Source organism: Sinocyclocheilus grahami, unplaced genomic scaffold (assembly GCF_001515645.1).
Source record: "Sinocyclocheilus grahami isolate Dianchi unplaced genomic scaffold, SAMN03320097.WGS_v1.1 scaffold68.1, whole genome shotgun sequence".
In the NCBI taxonomy this organism is placed as follows: domain Eukaryota; kingdom Metazoa; phylum Chordata; class Actinopteri; order Cypriniformes; family Cyprinidae; genus Sinocyclocheilus; species Sinocyclocheilus grahami.
In genome coordinates, this window is record NW_015505247.1 from 1585328 (window position 1) to 1604553 (window position 19226).

A 19226-nucleotide genomic window follows, 5' to 3' on the forward strand; every position below is an offset into this window, starting at 1 on the left:
TATTTTTGAAAAAATATGGATATTATTTGGGATATAGGTACTGTTCTACGGGCTCAAGTCAAATAACACGACGCCCCGGTTGCGACCTAATTTAGAGTAGCCTAAACCAGGAACGTGTCATTGCATCATGACACATAGACAAGCTTACCTTGGTTACATTACAGGCGCTCGTTTCCTTTATTTCAACATTTTATTAATGAACATCAGTTATTGCCTAAATAACGCCGAGTTGACTGTTTCCATGTATTTCCGATGAATAATAGGATTAGGCCTAAGCTAGATAGAATTTTACGTGTTATTTCTTTTTTATGTGTTATTTCTTTTATGTGTTTATTTCTTGTCTGCTAAAATCAAACAATAGGCTAGGCTATTCGCTTTTATTAAAATATAGTAGTATACTGGCATACGTCGTTTAATGTCACACACACACACACACACACACACATATATATATAATATATATATATATAATATTAAAAATGTTTCCCAAGGACGTTATTACTAACACCATACGTTGCAAATATTTATGAGCGAGCTGTCCCGTAGAGAAACTTGAAGAATCTATTTATTATTTTTCATGATAATGCGTGATTTATCTATAGCTATCCGTGATAAAACGTGATTTATGTATTTGTATCGTTGTTCGTTTATTAATGTTTATTCCTATTCATTATTTTATAGACTAAGGAAGTCAAGAATCTTTAGCTATCCAGTTCTTGTATTCAGGTTAGCAGCGCTTAATTTTGATCAGGTTACTGAAGCCCAAAATATAAAAATTCTGTCCGAATTATACAAACAGGAATGAAATATTAACACATAGCTCTATATTTACAGTAGATATGGTGAATATTTTAGGTTTAGTCTTTCCAACGAATTCTACTTAAATTGTCTCGAGTCAAGCTCAAAACAACTACTTTTTAACTAATGAATAATAATAATAAAGAAATGAAAGTCGTTTTTCAGTATTTTTTTAACCTGTACAGCATATAGCCAATACTCTTGATGTATGCCTCCATAGTTTAGAGCAACAACTTTGAATAGCAACAATATTAAATATAACAAGAGACATTTAAATTTTTTAATTATTAAAATATAATCATATACTAGCCTATTATTTATTTTCACGAGACTGAACAAGCCTCTCAAAAATGCAGCTCTGTGGAAAGTCAGTGCAAAAAAAACTTTTGCAGTTGGGAGCAGACCCAGTTTTAAAAAATAAGAGAGATAGCAGCAATGAGAGAGGTAGTGAAGGAGACTGGTGTTGGAATGCGACTAACGCAAAATTGCAAGACTATTAAACGTCATCTCCCCATAAACAAGCTTTCCAGCATTAACTCAGCGTATTAGCCTCACTACTGATTTAGCTTTTCTTTACATCTTTTGCCCGAAGTTTTTACGACCTGTCCGCCTCTCTTACATTATACATAGACTCTAGCATACGTAGGCTAATATATACAGCGTTATAGTCTTGTTGAGTTCTAAGAAGGACACAAACAACTGTAGTCTATTGTGCTTAATTCTCTGGGGATACAATTTTTTTTAATACTAGTGCAACAAACTAATGAACCTTTTCATGAAACCTTTTCAAAATAATTGCCACCACCTTGTTTGAAAAAAATAAGTAATTTGCGTGAGACAGGACTGTTGAAAACTATGTGATCCTGCGTAGGCTACACTAAAGCACACTAAAAATAATTAAGTATCAGATCAAATAGGCTACTGTAAACGACTAGATTTATGAAAGTAAAATACTAACACTGTAAAAAATAATGTGCCGCAATAGATGAAAAATAACATACGCTCCTTTTTAGATAACTGATTATAGGTATAGGTATTTCACGATATCACTCACACGCTGCAGCATAGAGAACCCACTACTTAATCTCTTATTGAGTAATAGCTAATATCAATAATATCAAAAATAAAAAATTATATATATATATATATATATATATATATATAGATGTCCTATAGGAATACAATTATCTCACTGTGTTGAGAAAGAATTGCAACATTCTGGTCAGTAGGTCTAATGTTGTGCTCTGTAACTAGCATTGTGCGGCGTTACAATATGTATTTGTAATTACAGATAGGCCTACTATGGAGCAGTGAATATCAGATTAGCTAGAACCGCATGTGGAACTGTGAAGTTTCTGAACATTAAAAAGAAAAAAGGAAGAAAAAAAAACACACCATCGCTTGTGTTTGTGGTCGAAGATTTTGCATAACAAACTAAGCATTTGCGAAATAAATAAATAAATATTTATTAATTTATTTATTACAAATATATATATGAGGGTTAGTGGTCAAGTAGCTAAATATAACCGGTCACATGCCCTACTGTAACATGGACTACATCATTCACTGTTATAACTCCAAAAGCTTATTATTTTCATAAGCTTAATTTTAAGATTGAATCAAGATCACTGTAAAACTATTTTGAACTTTCGGTACCACAACGTGACCAGATGCAGGTCATTTTAGTAAACGGTCTCCGATTAAATAAGGACACCTGTTCAACAAACCATTGCACAGCATGCACAACAAAACCATTCAAACATTTTCTTTGCTCAGTAAATGCATCTTATTTTATTGTTAAGGGTATATGAAACTATGATGAGTTTGGAGTTTATTGTTTATTGATCCCAAAGGTTACATGCAGTCGCTTTCCAAAAGTAGAATACAAATGAAAATGAAGAGATGCCCCACAGTCCTACAAAATTGCTGTGTTGATATTAAAACATTGCATTAAACGAAATCCCATTAAAATCAAACGATGTATGGCCTTTTTTAAAGAATAAACAAGAAAGCAAGACAGCGTTTAGGTCTACTCAGGAAACTACGAAATTTTTTAGCATCGATAGGAGGGTCCTAACCATTGTTTATAGATCGATGATTGAAAGTATTTTAACATATAATATTGTTTCATGGTATGGTAATTTAACAATGAGACAGAAAAATAAATTTACACGAGTAATTAATGAAGCAAATAGGATAATCGGCCAGAAACAGAGTACAATGCAAGAGCTGTTTTTACACTTTATGGGAAAAAAAACAATCGCAGTATATTCAGACCAAACTCATCCACTTCATTCCTGCTTTGAGGCTCTTCCTTCAGGGCGCAGGCTGCGTATACCGCTGGCTAAAAAGAACCTATATAAAAGATCATTTGTACCATTGGCGGTGACTGTTTTAAACCAAATTCTTAATTGAGGTATTATCATGAGGTATCTTTCTGGGTAGGTGTGTGTACACATGTGTATACATATGATTGGGGATACATATATATTGTATTGTTTTAATTTTAATTTTTTTTTTGTTATGTGACATGTGAATGTATAGTATTATCTGTTAGGATGTATTTTCTATGCCAGTGTCAAAGATTAATTTCTGTTCAGGAAATCTGGACAGACAATAAAGTTAAGCTAAACTAAACTAAATGTAAACAAACGGAATATGCGACTGAAAAGTCCTGGGTCATTTGCGATCTAAAATAATAACGATATCAAATAATGTTGATATCAACAATTAAGACGTTTATTAGCGTGTTTATTAACAATACATCATGACATTACATTCTAAAAAAATACCTCTATCAAGGCCCTCCATATCAGCTTTGCAAGTAGGTCAGGCGACAAACATCCACAACTCTCTTTGTCCGTTCCTTGTCTCATTTGTTTTTGTTTAATAAGTGTCTGGAGATGTTTTACTCTAAACGTTCATGTACAAGCGTCCCTTGGAAAGGGTCCACATGTTTAAGGGCCAAGGTCGACCAAGTTTGATGACATAGGGTTCAGTATAGTGTCGTGTAATGAATGGTGGTGATGCACGGAATCTGCACTTGGCACTGGGATGGCGCTGGGACCGGGTGGAGGTGCGAGGCCGTGAAGGGACTGAAGCCCGGAGTTTGACGTGAGGAGCAAGGCTGGGCTTGACGAGGTGTGATCTGGGGTACCAGACGGCGTTTTGTCGTCGTCCGAGCTTCCTAAAATAGTCTTATTTCCATTCATGGAAGACATTAATGGATTGTGACTGTTTGTGTTCGAGTTCTCATTATTCTCCCTGTGAAAATAATAATTTAGAGTTGGGTTAGGGCAACATCCGACAACTTTAGTATTCAAAACTCTTAATGGGCTTATTATTAAACATTCACTCTGATGTAAAACCATGACATTACAGAATTAAGTGATAAACTAAAAAACGAACTAAAAAAACAAACAAAGAAAGAAATACTGACTTATAAAACACATATTCTTCTGCTAATAATAATAATAATAATAATAGGCTAATAATAATAATGTTAGTATTCGAATATGATTCGTATATTTATATAAGTATAATGAACAGCAACAATTAATATTATTAGGTTATCATTTGAAGACAATGGGTTGGTTCTGTAGGTGTGAAATATTTATATTAGAAATACTTTGTTAGAAAATACTATAAAAAGCTAATTAAAATAAATAAAGAATTGATCTATACAACAGAGAATCACACTACTAACATAGGCTACTAACTAACATGTACATATAAGGCATATACAGATATCAACCGTGTGTGTGTGTACATTTGTGTCTGTAGGAATCATTCGTCCTATTGCACTTTCTAATTCGTGTCTATACTAATAATTTACATTAAAGAACGTTCAATCATTAGAAAACTAATTATAGGCCCTAACTATTCACATGGTTTGGAAATTAATCGTCTGGGTTAAGAACAGTGTCACCTACTGATTTATCTAAATTCTCAATCACAACATGTCAAGTAAAGATTCTTTCATGAAGTATTAATTAAGTAGCCAATTATGTATCGGGAAATGTACGAGCTAGTTTGATGGTTTACACTGTGGATTCAACTTGACTACCTCGCCTGCGGGTGAAACAAGACACCCGTTTAAGGAGTATGCAACTACACACATTCTAAACAAGAATGCACTTACAGATAACTCTTTCAATTCGAAAAACTTTCCTATTAATTATCAATGAACTATTTCCCCTAAAGTTATATTACACCATAATGCACACAGCACGCTTTATGTCATTTTTAGAAAAGGACATTAAAAACTACCCCGTTTAAGAAAAGTAGGCATATTGTTTAAAATAACATTAATAAATATATGCATATAAAATGACCTTAACAGAATTGGAGAAAGGATGGCATTTGTAGTTACTGTCTGGCCATCCATCTGTGGGAATTTTATTAAATTTTTCTTTTAAGATGGTTATACTGACCACTGACTTAATGTACATTACACGGCGTGAATGAACGCATTCCATGTAAAGAAAGTGTCCCAAGTACTTTTAAACATGTAATCGAAACTGTTATTAGATACAAACTAGTTCATAACATACTAAACCCGTACCTTTCCTTAGCCTCCGCTGCTCGGTCGCGTTGACGTCTGTTTTTAAACCAGTTACTGACTTGTGTTGTCGTTAGCCCCGTTGCCTCTGCTAGCTCCCTCTTCTCCCGCGGGGAATTTCAATTCGAAAAACTTTCCTATTAATTATCAATGAACTATTTCCCCTAAAGTTATATTACACCATAATGCACACAGCACGCTTTATGTCATTTTTAGAAAAGGACATTAAAAACTACCCCGTTTAAGAAAAGTAGGCATATTGTTTAAAATAACATTAATAAATATATGCATATAAAATGACCTTAACAGAATTGGAGAAAGGATGGCATTTGTAGTTACTGTCTGGCCATCCATCTGTGGGAATTTTATTAAATTTTTCTTTTAAAATGGTTATACTGACCACTGACTTAATGTACATTACACGGCGTGAATGAACGCATTCCATGTAAAGAAAGTGTCCCAAGTACTTTTAAACATGTAATCGAAACTGTTATTAGACACAAACTAGTTCATAACATACTAAACCCGTACCTTTCTTTAGCCTCCGCTGCTCGGTCGCGTTGACGTCTGTTTTTAAACCAGTTACTGACTTGTGTTGTTGTTAGCCCCGTTGCCTCTGCTAGTTCCCTCTTCTCCCGCGGGGAAGGGTATGGGTTATGGGTGTACCATTCCCGCAGCACGCCCCTGCTCTTTTCTTTAAAGCAGTAACTTGTCTCCTCGCCGTCCCAAATGGAGCGGGGTAGCGGAAACTTTCTTCGGACGCGGTACTTCCCAACAGCCCCAAGAGGGCGGCCCCGGAGCTTCTCAGCCTCGATATAATGCGCTTTGAGCCACAGCTGCTGCAACTTCGGATGGTTGTGCGGAGAGAACTGGTGGCTCTCGAGAATCTTATAAAGCTCTCTGAAATTTCCCCTATGAAAAGCGACCACTGCTTTTGCTTTGAGCACACTCTCGTTCTTGTGGAGATGTTCGCAAGCCGGCAGAGACCACAAGAAGCGCCCGAGACGTTCAATGTTTCCACCCTGCTGAAGGACCTCGCAGACGCACGCCACTTGCTCTTGCGTAAAGCCGAATGTTGGAAGCATAGACATGGTTTGTCACGAATAAACGTTCACCTTTTGTAATTATGTCTGTTTTGACGATGACAGTGAAAGTTCTTCGGCAGATTTTAAGTAAACCCTTTGGGAGACAAAAATTTCGGATGACTCCTTGAGTTGACGAAATCAAATCCCACTCTGGGTGTAGAGAGGCACAAAACATTAGATCCGTTCAAGCACGCATAACACACCATATATCCATGTACAGCACAAGAGAGAAAGTTGTTCCTCCTGCGCGAGTCTCTCGCCACCTCTTCTATGTCGTTTCAGCATAACGCACTCCCGCAGAAGGACCTCGCTCTCTTGTTTTAATAATATTATTCTAAGCTGGCAAGAAAAGCGATTATGTGAACTGTGATTGGTTGGTTATCTGACCCGGGGATGATGAGGATAAGACAATAGTTTTAGTCAAATTATCTGCCATGGTTACGCTGTCATTCAAGGTAACCTGATATGCTTTGAGGTGGCTCCTTGGGCTGGCTGACTGATTATTCCCTTCATTTAGAGCCCGCCCACCGACATCGAAATATAGCCTCGACTTTCCCTGTATATTACATTTTTGCCCGGGGTTTGACAGACACTTCTAGCAACCAAAGAGCGCTGATCTTTGAGGTGGTGAGGTAGCAGCAGTTGAGATGACAGCGCCAGAGCAAGACTGCGCACCAGACGCTCTCCAAACCAAGGAGCCGGAGTGTGTGTGACCATAAGCAGACAATCCACCTTGCAAACCTTCCACTTTGTAACTTGTTGATCAAATCAAAACTATTTAAGCGTTTGGGAAACTCTCAGAAACCCCACACAGGATCTCTCTCATTCTTTTTGCAGCACATTATTATTACTGCTATTAAATGCAATAAAATAAAATAACAGTTTGACACAAACATGTCTTTGCAAGCACATTCAGTCTGCCTTTTATTTCCCTGCTCAATTCAGGGTTTATTTAAAAGGACCAGTTGTGCTGTGTTCTGCATTATTTAGCAGTTGTTGAGGATAAACAAGGGGGTATGTTTCTCCAAGTGCACACGCGTGAAAGCCAGGCATTATGGACCTGAGTGGGACAGGGTTGGAGGGCGTTTTTAAGTAGTATAGAGCGGTATTCAAGGATGCACGTTAGAAAGAACAGCGATTGGGTATCATACCACAAACGGATAGCAAACACTGCGAGGGACGTTTTTACACCGGTAAGACAACTCAGATTCATTAAGACTGCTGTTGATAAAAGTTAATCGAAGTAATAACAGTAATATGTTCATCCTTTTACTGAGTTTTACATTTCTCCGTATGTTAGTGGATATATATTCAGAACCAAAGCCATAAAACATTCGTTGAAAGTTTACAATGCAAGATACACCTCAGATAGGCTATACACAAGTGACAGAGGCGCAAGAGGCGCATCTTTTAATGATGCATATTACGCACACCATTATTGGCATATCATCAGTCAGTGTCTGTAGTCTGAACTTTAACTCACCATGTAGTGTCACAGAAACAACGTTGTGCTTTAATCAGGAACACTCTCTGATTTCAACTGAATGGTAGGCTACTTGTGGCCACAAGGAAGTTCAGCAAAATCGCATTTTACATGAAATAAAAAATCCTGACGCTGTTGAGACATGCCAACCTTGTCATACAGGAGAAGGAAAATTGCTTAGTTGAAGGTCTGGTGTCTTTGCAGTTTTTAGATATCCGCACTGCACTGCTGCAGTAAAGGCCTGTGATGTGGCTTGTTAGTGAAGAAGACTTCAGAACTTACATGGCATATTTTTCAAAACACGTCAAAGCATGTAGCAATCTCTGAGGTTAATATCATGGAAAGATTACAATTAAATTTCCCATATACCTCTTTAACTGGCAATTTTATAGTCGCATAAAGTACACTGGGTCGCTTCACATGTGCAAATATACTTCTGAACATAATGAAACAAGTAGACTGTTAATGAATCAAGAAATCTAGAATCTATTGATTTCAACATTTCACAACCACAACAATTATAATTGTTATTATTATTATTAATTTTATACAAAATATAAAATATATAATTAGCCACATAATTAACATGAGTAGTCCTAAAGTCTACACTCAGATTACAATTACAGAATGGCACATGCTGAATTTTATGCAATCAGTTTAATGTATTTTGTAGATCTTGTGATATAAATAAGCAAACAATAAGCAAAATAATAATAAATGAAAGCAGAGCTATTAATGCCGACCTCATAGACGGCCACTGCCCTTAGAAATGGGTTGCACTTTGCTGTAAGTATTTCACATGCTGCTTTGATCTCATTACTTCTATGTGGGCTAATCTATGTGGATCATCCATTTAACACAAACTATACCAATATTTGATTTTCAGGATTGGTGATGACCATATAATACGATGATCAATAAAACATACTTTACCAGCTGAAGGCTAAATAGTCAGCTTATTCTGTGATCGTCGCAAATCGAGGTATTTTACCAATAGTTTCGATTTGTGACACTGATGAAACTATAACAATGCAGTGAAGCAATGGAAAACACATAGCCTACCGAAAGGATTTTGGGTGCTGTGTGTGGTGGGGGTATGTCAGTGACGAGCCAAATCAAGGTACTCGTCTTGCCTTGACACTGTTTGTAAACGGCTTGTTTCCACGGATCATTCTGATCAGAGCTTCGCAGGACCTGCGCTGCTCGTCTGCACGGTGATTATTACAATGCTGATGAATGGGGATCGCGTTTCGTCTAATAGCCGCCCCCTGTTTTGACAACCTCCCACAGCTAACCGGAGAGCACGCAGCCGCGACCTCCACTAATTGGACTGATTATTGCAAGATGTTTTTTCCTCTCTCGAAAGCGCAGGGTGGCTGCAGTGCGCGGCTGCTCCGTGGCTTGCACCACAAGACCTGATGAGTTACATTCTTTCAGACATGTCATGTTTAGCGGGAATAGAAATAATTAAACCCAGACGTGTTGTGTCAATGTGCGGCTCAGCGGAAGAAAAGCAAGACACCCATCCTAACTAAAAACTGAAATGTATTAACGTTTCCGCGCGAATTGATAACTAAGTTGAATGTAATAATAAAACGACCTAGACTATGTGTGCATAATGCTTGCAATCACGAGACAGCAACCGCTGTAACACTTTCCATGTACTTCAGAAACACACAAAGATTGAACTAAATGGAAAAATGTACAGGCCTACATTTGACACAGTAAGACACGCGCGCACACAATACCTTATTATATTTTTTAGAGTTGTATGTATTTGTATTGTATTTGCGACCCATTTTGCTGTTTTGAAAGAAAATTATTCCTATTTGTTTACCTTTTTGAATTCAAATGCTTAAAATTATGTTTTGTACATGGGACATCATTATTTTGAACTTGAATTTGATGCATACAAACAAACAACACTTTGTACATGCTATTAATTTTCGGTTTAGAAATAACAATTTAAAACTAGATAGGCTAAATATGCCAATTTTATATCAGAGTTTGAAACATAGCCCAAAAACACATCGCAACATAAATGCGTTACAACTCTCACCCTCTGCTAAACAAATCAGAACTATCACAATGAATGTACATTTGATTCAGTTGCTAACGAAATTTGTTATATGCTCTGGGTAATTTGCTATTGTAGCCGGATGATTCCCTTTAAAGAGAACGATGATGGCGCCCTTTAACAAGTGCGTTTCTTCAAATGCAAATGCCACAAATTTCACCCATTCTGACTGTCCCCGTACATTTAACAAGCTGAAACTATTAGGAATGGTTCTGTCTATTGGTGCACAACTTATTGTGACGTGCACTGATTTTTGTGCTCCCAGGAGACATGTGGCGAATCTCTGCACAGCAGCAGTAGTTGTCTCTCACGTCTTTCTGTATTCAACTCAAGAATACAGAAATGCAAATTAAAGATTAGCTCAAAATGCTGGCCATATCAATGTTGATTCGTTATAACGATACATGATGGCAATAACAAGCACGTTAGCGGAGAAATAGCCTATGCATTAAAAGTAGGCTACTCAAATCAATAAATATTAAAACCATCTGAAGGTACATGATAAATATTTGAGCATATGCGTGACATAAACGGCAAGACGGCTAATCAGTAGATGAAACAACCCAAAAAAAAGAGAAAAAGTCAAACCAGGTCAATTCAAATCTGAAATTTCACTCGATATTGTAGTATAGCCTATGCATATAAGAAAGAATCGAACATGAAAAAAGACCATGTTAGTTCATTTTGCTTTTCAATATTTTAACAAATTTGAAAAAAAGAAGTAACATTTGTTATTTATAGTTTTACAAAGATGAAAATAAATAGAAAAGTAGCCTATTTGGGAAGGTCACTTGTTGGCCGTGCGTGTACATAAATATCAATTGTCAGCATTTTTTGAAATATTGTGGTATGAAATATGACAGTTTTAGATTTAATACATCATACCTGATATCAGCAATTATATAAATGTTAAAGGTGTTTATCAGTTATTGACTTAGGACCTTCACTTTGATTATTACTGTATAACATTAATTTGATTACTATAAAACATTCAACAGAAAATTGTGTAGATTTAGACATATTCTGTGATTTACTACAGATTACATGACTGCATTTATCAAATAAATAAATAATAAAACACCAACAGCTGTATGGAGTAATGCAGAGCCTAACATGAATGCCCAGCTAATTCTTTTTCTGTTGTCCTGGATGGTTGGTTTGTTTGTTTTTAATGTTGGTTATTTTTCCAAATGTAATTTAATTCAGTTATTATATGTAACTGAATCCAGTAACCAGACAGAGTGTTTTTAAAGCAATCTTACTGTAGTTTTTTTTTTTTTACTGTAGAATTTTTTGTAACTATAATAAAGGATTTTGTCTGTTTAGGACATAAACTGCTGCATTTGTAGAATAAATAAGAAGGCAATAAGAAACCACATATTGTAAAGATTATGTTGCAATTTTTTGCAATTTGGGTAGATGTGTATACAAACGGTTATATCTCTGGCTCTCTGTACGTGACTGATTTAACACAGATCATCAGGTTGAAGAAACACCTGTGTTAGGATTGAACATTTACAATGTGACTTTTGTTATTTATATTTTACTACTGCTTCACAACTGCATGATAGCAAGAATATAATCGCAGATTCAGCTAATTCACCATCTAAATGAATGTTCTAAAATATGAATTTTAGAACATTCTAAAATATGACTAGTTATTTTAAGTTATACATCCATTTCTCAATACTGTCTATGAAGTGGAAACATTATATAACAAATGACTGGAGTATATATGTAATAAAATGGTTTGCTATATTTACTGGTGAACCTATATTAAATGGTGAACTATATTTATTAGCAAAGTGTATTGAACAGAACTCATTTGGACTTTGAAGAATATTGCATTACTTTTGATTTTTTCCCCTTGTTTCTCACTTCTTCAGGTCAGCATTACTTTCTATCAACACCAAGGTACATTAAAGTAAGAATTGCTGTGTGTGTGTGTGGGGGGGGGGGGGGGGGAGGGAGAATGTCTTTATACGGCTCATTTGAGAATCCTTGTTGCTCAACTCTTATAGGAAATTGGCTGCATTGCTCCAATACTAAATAAACGACACTACTATTTGTTTTATATAACAATATTGTTACGACATTATGACCTCCTTCCAGTGAAAATCAGGCCTAACCATTTTGGATGACAAATAAATGCCAGAAAGGAAGTGCCGTTTAGTTTATAGGTGTTTTCAGTGTTACTCAAGTGAATGAAAGGAAACAGTGAAACACCACAATGACGGTTCCCACTGGTGCTGGGGTACTTTCTATGTACTTTGTAGATAGACAAAGTACAGCAATGAACCAGGATGAGAGAGCATTTCAGGCACTTCTTGCCTGAAACTTCATTTAATAGAAGTAAATTAACATAAGAGTCATTTCAACTAGAAAACAAGCAAAAAAAGCATCTCTAACTTTAATGAAAATAATATATCTAAGTTTTAACTTTCTTAAAGTTAGATTTATTTTCCATGATGTCAACAGGAAACCAAACACCGGTTAGTTTTGTCTCAGAAAATAATTTTGATAAAACACTGTTTATTTAAGCCACCTTGGTTTATGAATATAGAACTAAAACTACTGAAACATTCTATATTTTTAAAAATGTATGTCAATGTCAAAGTGTGTCGAAATAAGCATACTGTTTTGGTTAAACAATTGAATATTCCTGATTACATTGTGTGTGTGAATGTTAAATGAAAGACAACCTAACCTGCAATATAAATTACTGAAACATTAAAAAATACATGCAGCCTGTCTGAATATATTCAGCTTTTTCATTTGCTTAATACTATATCAGCCATAGTGTATTTTTCACAATTACGTTTGGCAACAGGATGAATATTAGAGAGAGAGAGTGAGTGTATGATGGATGTATGTGTGTGTGTTGTTGTGCTGGAGGGGAGGGGTCTCTTCATGGGGACACTAGAATTACTGTCAGTTGAATACAAATTGCAATAATACCATCAGTCCAGACCACCCACACTCTCCTATGCACAGAGCTGATAGATGGCTACATATGTCCATTCCAAAAGAGAAAGTCAATCTATACTGTTTCAGTCACTTGTAGTTCTCACTTTCTTCAAACTGGAACTCACTGGAAATGGACCTTTTCATAGATATGATTACAACCTAAAAAGAAAGTTTTCTTCAGATTGTGCAAACTGGTTTCTTCAGATTGTAATTTTTTTTCATTACTTTTTTAAAATTGTGTTTAATCTGGAAAGGCAAAATCTAAAGAATATATTTCATTAAACTGTATGAACATAAGCCAATATACTCAGACTTTGCAAGCCTTAGTCCTTTACAATACAATAATCTCCATTATAAAGCAAAATGGTGACAGATTTCATCAAATTTCCTCCTTTTCCTCCAGTTTTCCTCCATTTTGATCAGATGGCTAATTAATCCAACCAATTCAAACTGTTAATATCACAATGAGTAAGCAAATACATTGATCTGCAGGAACAGAACAATTTACATTTATACACACCATGTCTGAACATAACGATGAAAAAAAATAAAAATACCATGCAGGATAGCAACAACTCAGCCATCATATTCATGACTGTGTGTGTAACAGTGTGTGTGGCAGCTGGAGCAGACGTTTGGACAGCAGAGCAGTCCTCAGCAGTCATGCATTAAAAAGGACTTTACACCCACAGGTCAGGGCAGATAAAAGGCAATGAGATGGTGCACAGTAGAAAGTGTCTATTCAGTGTCTGAATATGTTGAACAGCTGGCTTTATACATAAAATATATGCTTTAACTACTTCATTAGAATTATTATAGAACAATTACATCAGATTTAATTACACCTGTTCAATTTATCTTAAGTTATTATTTATTTGTCCTGTTACCCTTCAAAGACTTCAAGGGATTGTTTACCTAAACATGAACATTTTCATTGTGTGAAACATATATGGCTTTAAGTTTTCACAGTTGTATCGATACTAAACATCAATATTGTCCTCTAGAGACAATGGTTTTGATTTCAGTGCCTATAGTAAGCAACACCTCACAGAACTGTCGAGTCGGCAGATTACAAGTTACAACCAATACTGATATCGACATGTCTGTATTTGTTGAGGTAACCTCACAGTCATGATGAGGTTGACCTCTAATGTGATACGAATGATGAAGTGATAAGGCTCTGAGAGGAACTTTAATATTCAAAGAGGGAAGTGACTGGTACTGGGTACATTTTAGGGTCTCTGATGGCCAATAACCCTGAATGTTCCTCTCCCACCAACGCAGTAAAACAAAAAGGTGAAATTATTGAGAATTAGTACATTCTTCTATCTTTTAAAGGGTCAAAGGGGTTCAGAGTCAACATGCCTATAGAACACATGCCTTCCCTTGACAAGTGCAAGCCTGCACATTAAAACAATATGTATACATCCAGCCATGTATACGTGGGGCTGTGGTGCTTCCCAGCTGACCTCTCTGTTGCAGGTCAGCTGCTTTTCACATTCGTCCTGCTCTCCAGTTCCATCCTGATATTTCCTCTTCCTGTCTTTGAATAATAATCCTAAAGCAACCAGAAAATTAGCATTCACTTTCCATCAAATCACTTCCACGGTTCCCTTTTTAAAAATGCACAGATTGCAAGTGGTCTAACATTAGCAACACTTTAACGGTATGAGGGTGGAGGAGGGAGCGCTGGGTTCATTAACATTCCTCTGAGCGAGAGGGGTACTGTCCTTCTAATGGTTTCTTTGGATGCCATATGTCCTTCATGTCAGCTAAGATTCTACAGTTACAGTTCAGGTTAGTGTGAAAGACAGACAAGTTGTATAATAAGAGGGCTTGGGGCTTTTTAAGCAGATCTCACCATCTTGCATTACCATCAATAAATTCAACCCTGGAATAGTGCTGACATAAATTAGGGGCCCTGTTCTCCTGTAACTGTACTTCCAAAGGTGTCATTGTTCAGAGGCGCATTTGCAGCCTTGCAGTTCCGCAATTAAACTGCCACTCCTTCAACAAATGCCTCCTCTTCTTGGGTCACTGATAGAGAAAGGCTCTTAAAATGGGGGTGTTAGAGTGTTTATTGCAGTCATGGGTATTTGTACAATCAAGAGTGTTATTTCCTGGCCTGTTGCGGTTTTTGTAAGCCTGCAAATGACTATAGATTGCAGGGTACTAATTTGAGGATGCAATGTTGGCTTATTTTCAAGTTCAAATCCCCTCATGCTATATTCCCCAATGGAGTGGAAAAGCAAGCACAACATTGGAGTTTAATGTTTTGTCAAACTCATTAATGCTCTCTTCTTTGGGGGGGGGGGGGGGGGGGGGGGTTTTTGTAAGCCTGCAAATGACTATAGATTGCAGGGTACTAATTTGAGGATGCAATGTTGGCTTATTTTCAAGTTCAAATCCCCTCATGCCTTACAATTCTTTTCCTTAAAGAAACATCTTCAAAATACCAATTTCATCCATCTACAGTTTTCATGTGATATGTAAAAAAATAAAAATAAATCCAGCACAGTGTCAGTACCATCATGGAGTGACAAAAAAAATTTAGATTGATAAATTACAGCCAAAAGATCAAAAGCCAAAACTCTAATTGCCCATTTTTATTTATAATCAACAACAATAAAATAAAAACAAAAATAAAATAATATAAAAATAATAATATATATTATTAAATGTTATATAATAATAATAATAATTATTATTATTATTACCAAAATCTTTATTTTTCTTTATTTTTTAAATAAAGAGTTGGGCTGTAAACAGTGTCCTTTCTGGAAATAAGCACTTAAAACCTCTCTTTTGGATCAGCAGATTTGTAGTTTTTGTCCGGTCTAATCTAGTCACTAATTCAATCATTTACATTTCTCAAAAATATGACCACAAAACCAAAACTTTAAGTCCAAACCTATTTAACAACAGAATCTATTTCAATAGGCTTTTATGAAGAAACAAAATACTGCAGCGAACTACAGCCATTGTTTGAATCTGTGTCTTGTTTGATGCAAGTTCAACAATGTAAATTAGTCTGGTTGGCCAAAACTTTTTACTACAATGAATCTACATCAACTACAGTACTAGGATATAGTTAATAAATACATCAATTGTAAACAATGACTCATAGTTGTGCTTATAGTATTGTTCTTGGTGAATAAAGAATCAATTGAGGAATAGTATTTTTACTACTGGAAAAACAACTTTGGATGCGAATAAGCACAGCATTAAATATATATGTATATATAAACAAAAAATTATAAATGTGCTATACTGTAAATCAGAAAACTTTTAAAAAATACACAATTCTGTACAAATATTTTTGCCAAAAAGGGGGAAATTGGTGACATAAAAAGATTCAAACAATTTTGAATCAAATTTACATCACAGACAATGTTTCTTGATCTGGCAAGACAGCAGGCAAGACTCCATGCTAATGTTCTCAGCAGCCATCCTCCACTGGTTGGAGAAGATTTTTTTGAAATATGGATTTCTATCATACAACAAAAGAACATGGTCAACTATAGTAACACAGATCTCAGCAGAGACAACCATTCTCACTGGCCTTTCTCTCCCTGCTTTACAGTATTTCTACTCTACCTGTAATTTGTGGTGACATATGTGGGACATATGTGGGAACCAAACCCTTGCATTACATATGTTCTTATCCGATAATCCTTTTCACTCTGATGTACATCACAATACGGAAAAAAAGATCTGTTACTATTTCCGTAACATCACGACTGTAATCTTACCACATAAATCTGAAAAGTGAAATCTTCTCACATAGATGTCCTAAGTCACAGACATTGTTCACATCGCCGGTCTGAACTCCAGCTCTTCATAGCAGCTTGACATGCTGGCCAGCATCTGTTCAGGTCCTGTGAGGCTAGTGCTTCTGAAATACTTATTAAAGTGGACATTAACAAGGCAGCGTACCAGCCAAATGCCTTGTAACTTGGACGAGCAAGGTGTCGAGATCATTAATTTTAACAAGGAGAGCCGATAATAATCTCATTGGAGCTCTTATTTTACAGACACTGCTCTCCTGGGCTAGTCCATACGACTTGGATACAAGGATAAAACCCTCAACTTATCAAAGCAACACAGCTTGAACTCATTACATATCGGTACTGGTTTAAGCTCTATTACTGTACACAGAATGCAGATTCCCAAACTCCTGAAAGTGGCTGTCATTGGAATTTTAATTGACTAACATGAAGGAGGTTGTAATTTTTCCCCAACCCATCTATCGTCTCCCTCACCTTCCTTGTATCTACCTCTCTGGTTCTATGGATTTAAGTTATGGCAAGTTTTTGAAGTGCTACAGGCGCCCGTAAATTTGACGGGCACCTTTGGGAGCTGCTGCAGCGGAGCTGGCTGTGCCACTATTTCATAGCCTGGGTGATTCATGGCTCTCCATGTCGTTCCCACAGAGGCCCCGTAAATCTAAACTCATGCTGCCATCATTAGGGAACAGGGGGCCGGCGAGCAGAGGCCCAAGGGCCACTTCACATGGACTAACGCTTTTGGTCATTTCACTGCTCTTCACATTTCATCTAGTGATCCCTTCCCAGCCAGACAGGCTTCAGGCTTTGGTGGACTGCGACCCTAGAGCTATTGCACTAACTTCACCCACGCACACGTCTGGCCTCAGTTCTCCCTGGCCAAAGGCAGCTGTCCTACACGCTCGTAAAAATCATATTCCTATTAAGTTATAAAAAGGTTTTGCAACAAATGCACCATTTCATAGGCTTGAAAGAAAGGGAAATGTCAGTGGGAGAGTAAAACTGAGTTATTGCTTCCAGTTTGAAAAAAAAGCAGCAACAAGTTACTGATAGAATATAAGAAAAGAAAAAAGAAGAAAGAAAATATAGGAGGATAAGACGAGAAGGCCCAGGAGGGGTGTGCACAATCTTTGTCCGTTTCTTATACAAGCTCCTGGGCTCCTTGTTGTAGACACCTGTGCACATCTAATGTTTCAGTGAGTCTCTAAAAAATAAACGCACAGCTCCGATCTCTTAATCCGCATGGCTCCATGGAGCATGGTCACATGATGATGGTGCGCCATGGTGGTAGGGGTGCATGGGGGGGGGCAGCTTAATCTTTTTTAATTCAAATCAAGGAGGTCCCTGGTGGGACACAGGGATGATACCCTATCCGCTGCAATCAGGCTGACCTCCACTTCGGGCTCGCTCTAAATGATTAATGGAGCTGCCTTCCCACTGGTTTCCATGGCAACTGGTAACCGGATAGCCCACAGGAATTCGGCTGCCCGCCCAAGTGAGCGCCAAGGGAGGAGGCAGAGAGGGAGAGAGAGAGAGAGAGAAAGAGCAAGAGGAAAAAAAGAAATGAAGCAGTGGTACAGACTGTATGTGGGAGAGGGATGGGGGTTGAGAGGGATAGTCCCAGTTCCAGGAGAGAAGGAAAACAGAGACTTCCGTGAAGATGTGGGGTGAAAGCACAACTTTATGGGAATGATGAATTGGGATGTAACGCTAGCTGTTCACTATTCTAATAATAAGGTAATAGATTAAAAGATCACCAAACAAAGAGGCATCGGCATCTATCGTCCACATTTAACATAAGTACATTTATATGCACAGTTATATTCAAGCTACAGCAGGTTTTTGCATCGTCAAGCTACTCTCTGTCCAAGTACAAGACACAATGTATAAACAATTTTTTTTCATATTGTTAAATATTGTTCTTTCAGACAATCTTTCAGAGGAAATACAACACTGGTTTGAGGTCTGAGATATGATTTCATATATATATATATATATATATATATATATATGATATATAAGTGTGCGCATGTACATGTCCGCACACTTAGTGTGTATATTGCTAACATTACAGCTAGTGCCATAGCGCCATGCTTAAAATACCACCGCTGTTACCTCTTCGACTGGCCATCAGACATAACACATGCCAAGCCCATGTCCATCAATCCAGAGGGCGATTGATGAGGGAATTCATGTTAACTTGATGGGACCTCTTGTGCTTAAGTGGCCTTTACAGGGTAAGAGGCTACATGGGGGTTGATACTGATAGAAACTCAAGGCCTAAATTGATCTGCCCGTTAGGTTCACAGCCAGATAGTGTCCCTGGGTAGACAGAAGACAGCAATGATGGAACTTCACCAGTCGTGATATTAATATATTAAACACATTAGCAGAGGGCAGATCAGCAGACAATTATAAACTATTTAACCTAATGTCTTAATGTGTAATATGTGATTTAAAGTCCGAAAGA

The 19226-nt window shown here is 36.9% G+C and overlaps 1 protein-coding gene across 2 annotated transcripts; it reads right to left on the reverse strand.

The window, feature by feature from the left end:
- Window positions 1–3480: 3480 nt before the first annotated feature.
- On the reverse strand, window positions 3481–6617 carry LOC107585295 (homeobox protein SIX2-like). Of its 2 annotated transcripts, none has more exons than XM_016272249.1 (2): window positions 5891–6617; window positions 3481–4062 (listed from the first exon to the last, which is right to left on the reverse strand). In XM_016272249.1, the coding sequence occupies exons 1-2, from the start codon at window positions 6448–6450 to the stop codon at window positions 3756–3758; spliced, it is 867 nt and encodes a 288-aa protein (XP_016127735.1). In that variant the 5' UTR covers window positions 6451–6617; the 3' UTR covers window positions 3481–3755. The 2 variants fall into 2 exon arrangements, 1 of the variants encoding a protein (XP_016127735.1); XR_001609228.1 differs by lacking the exon at window positions 5891–6617 and adding an exon at window positions 5363–5468 and having other exon boundaries at window positions 3981–4062.
- Window positions 6618–19226: the final 12609 nt, after the last annotated feature.

Coding starts and splice junctions, on each gene's coding strand:
- LOC107585295 (XM_016272249.1), bottom strand. CDS start 6,450: ATGTCTATGCTTCCAACATTCGGCTTTACGCAAGAGCAAGTGGCGTGC. Junction 4,063..5,890: donor GCAGCGGAGGCTAAAGAAAG/GTACGGGTTTAG, acceptor TTATTTTCACAG/GGAGAATAATGAGAACTCGA.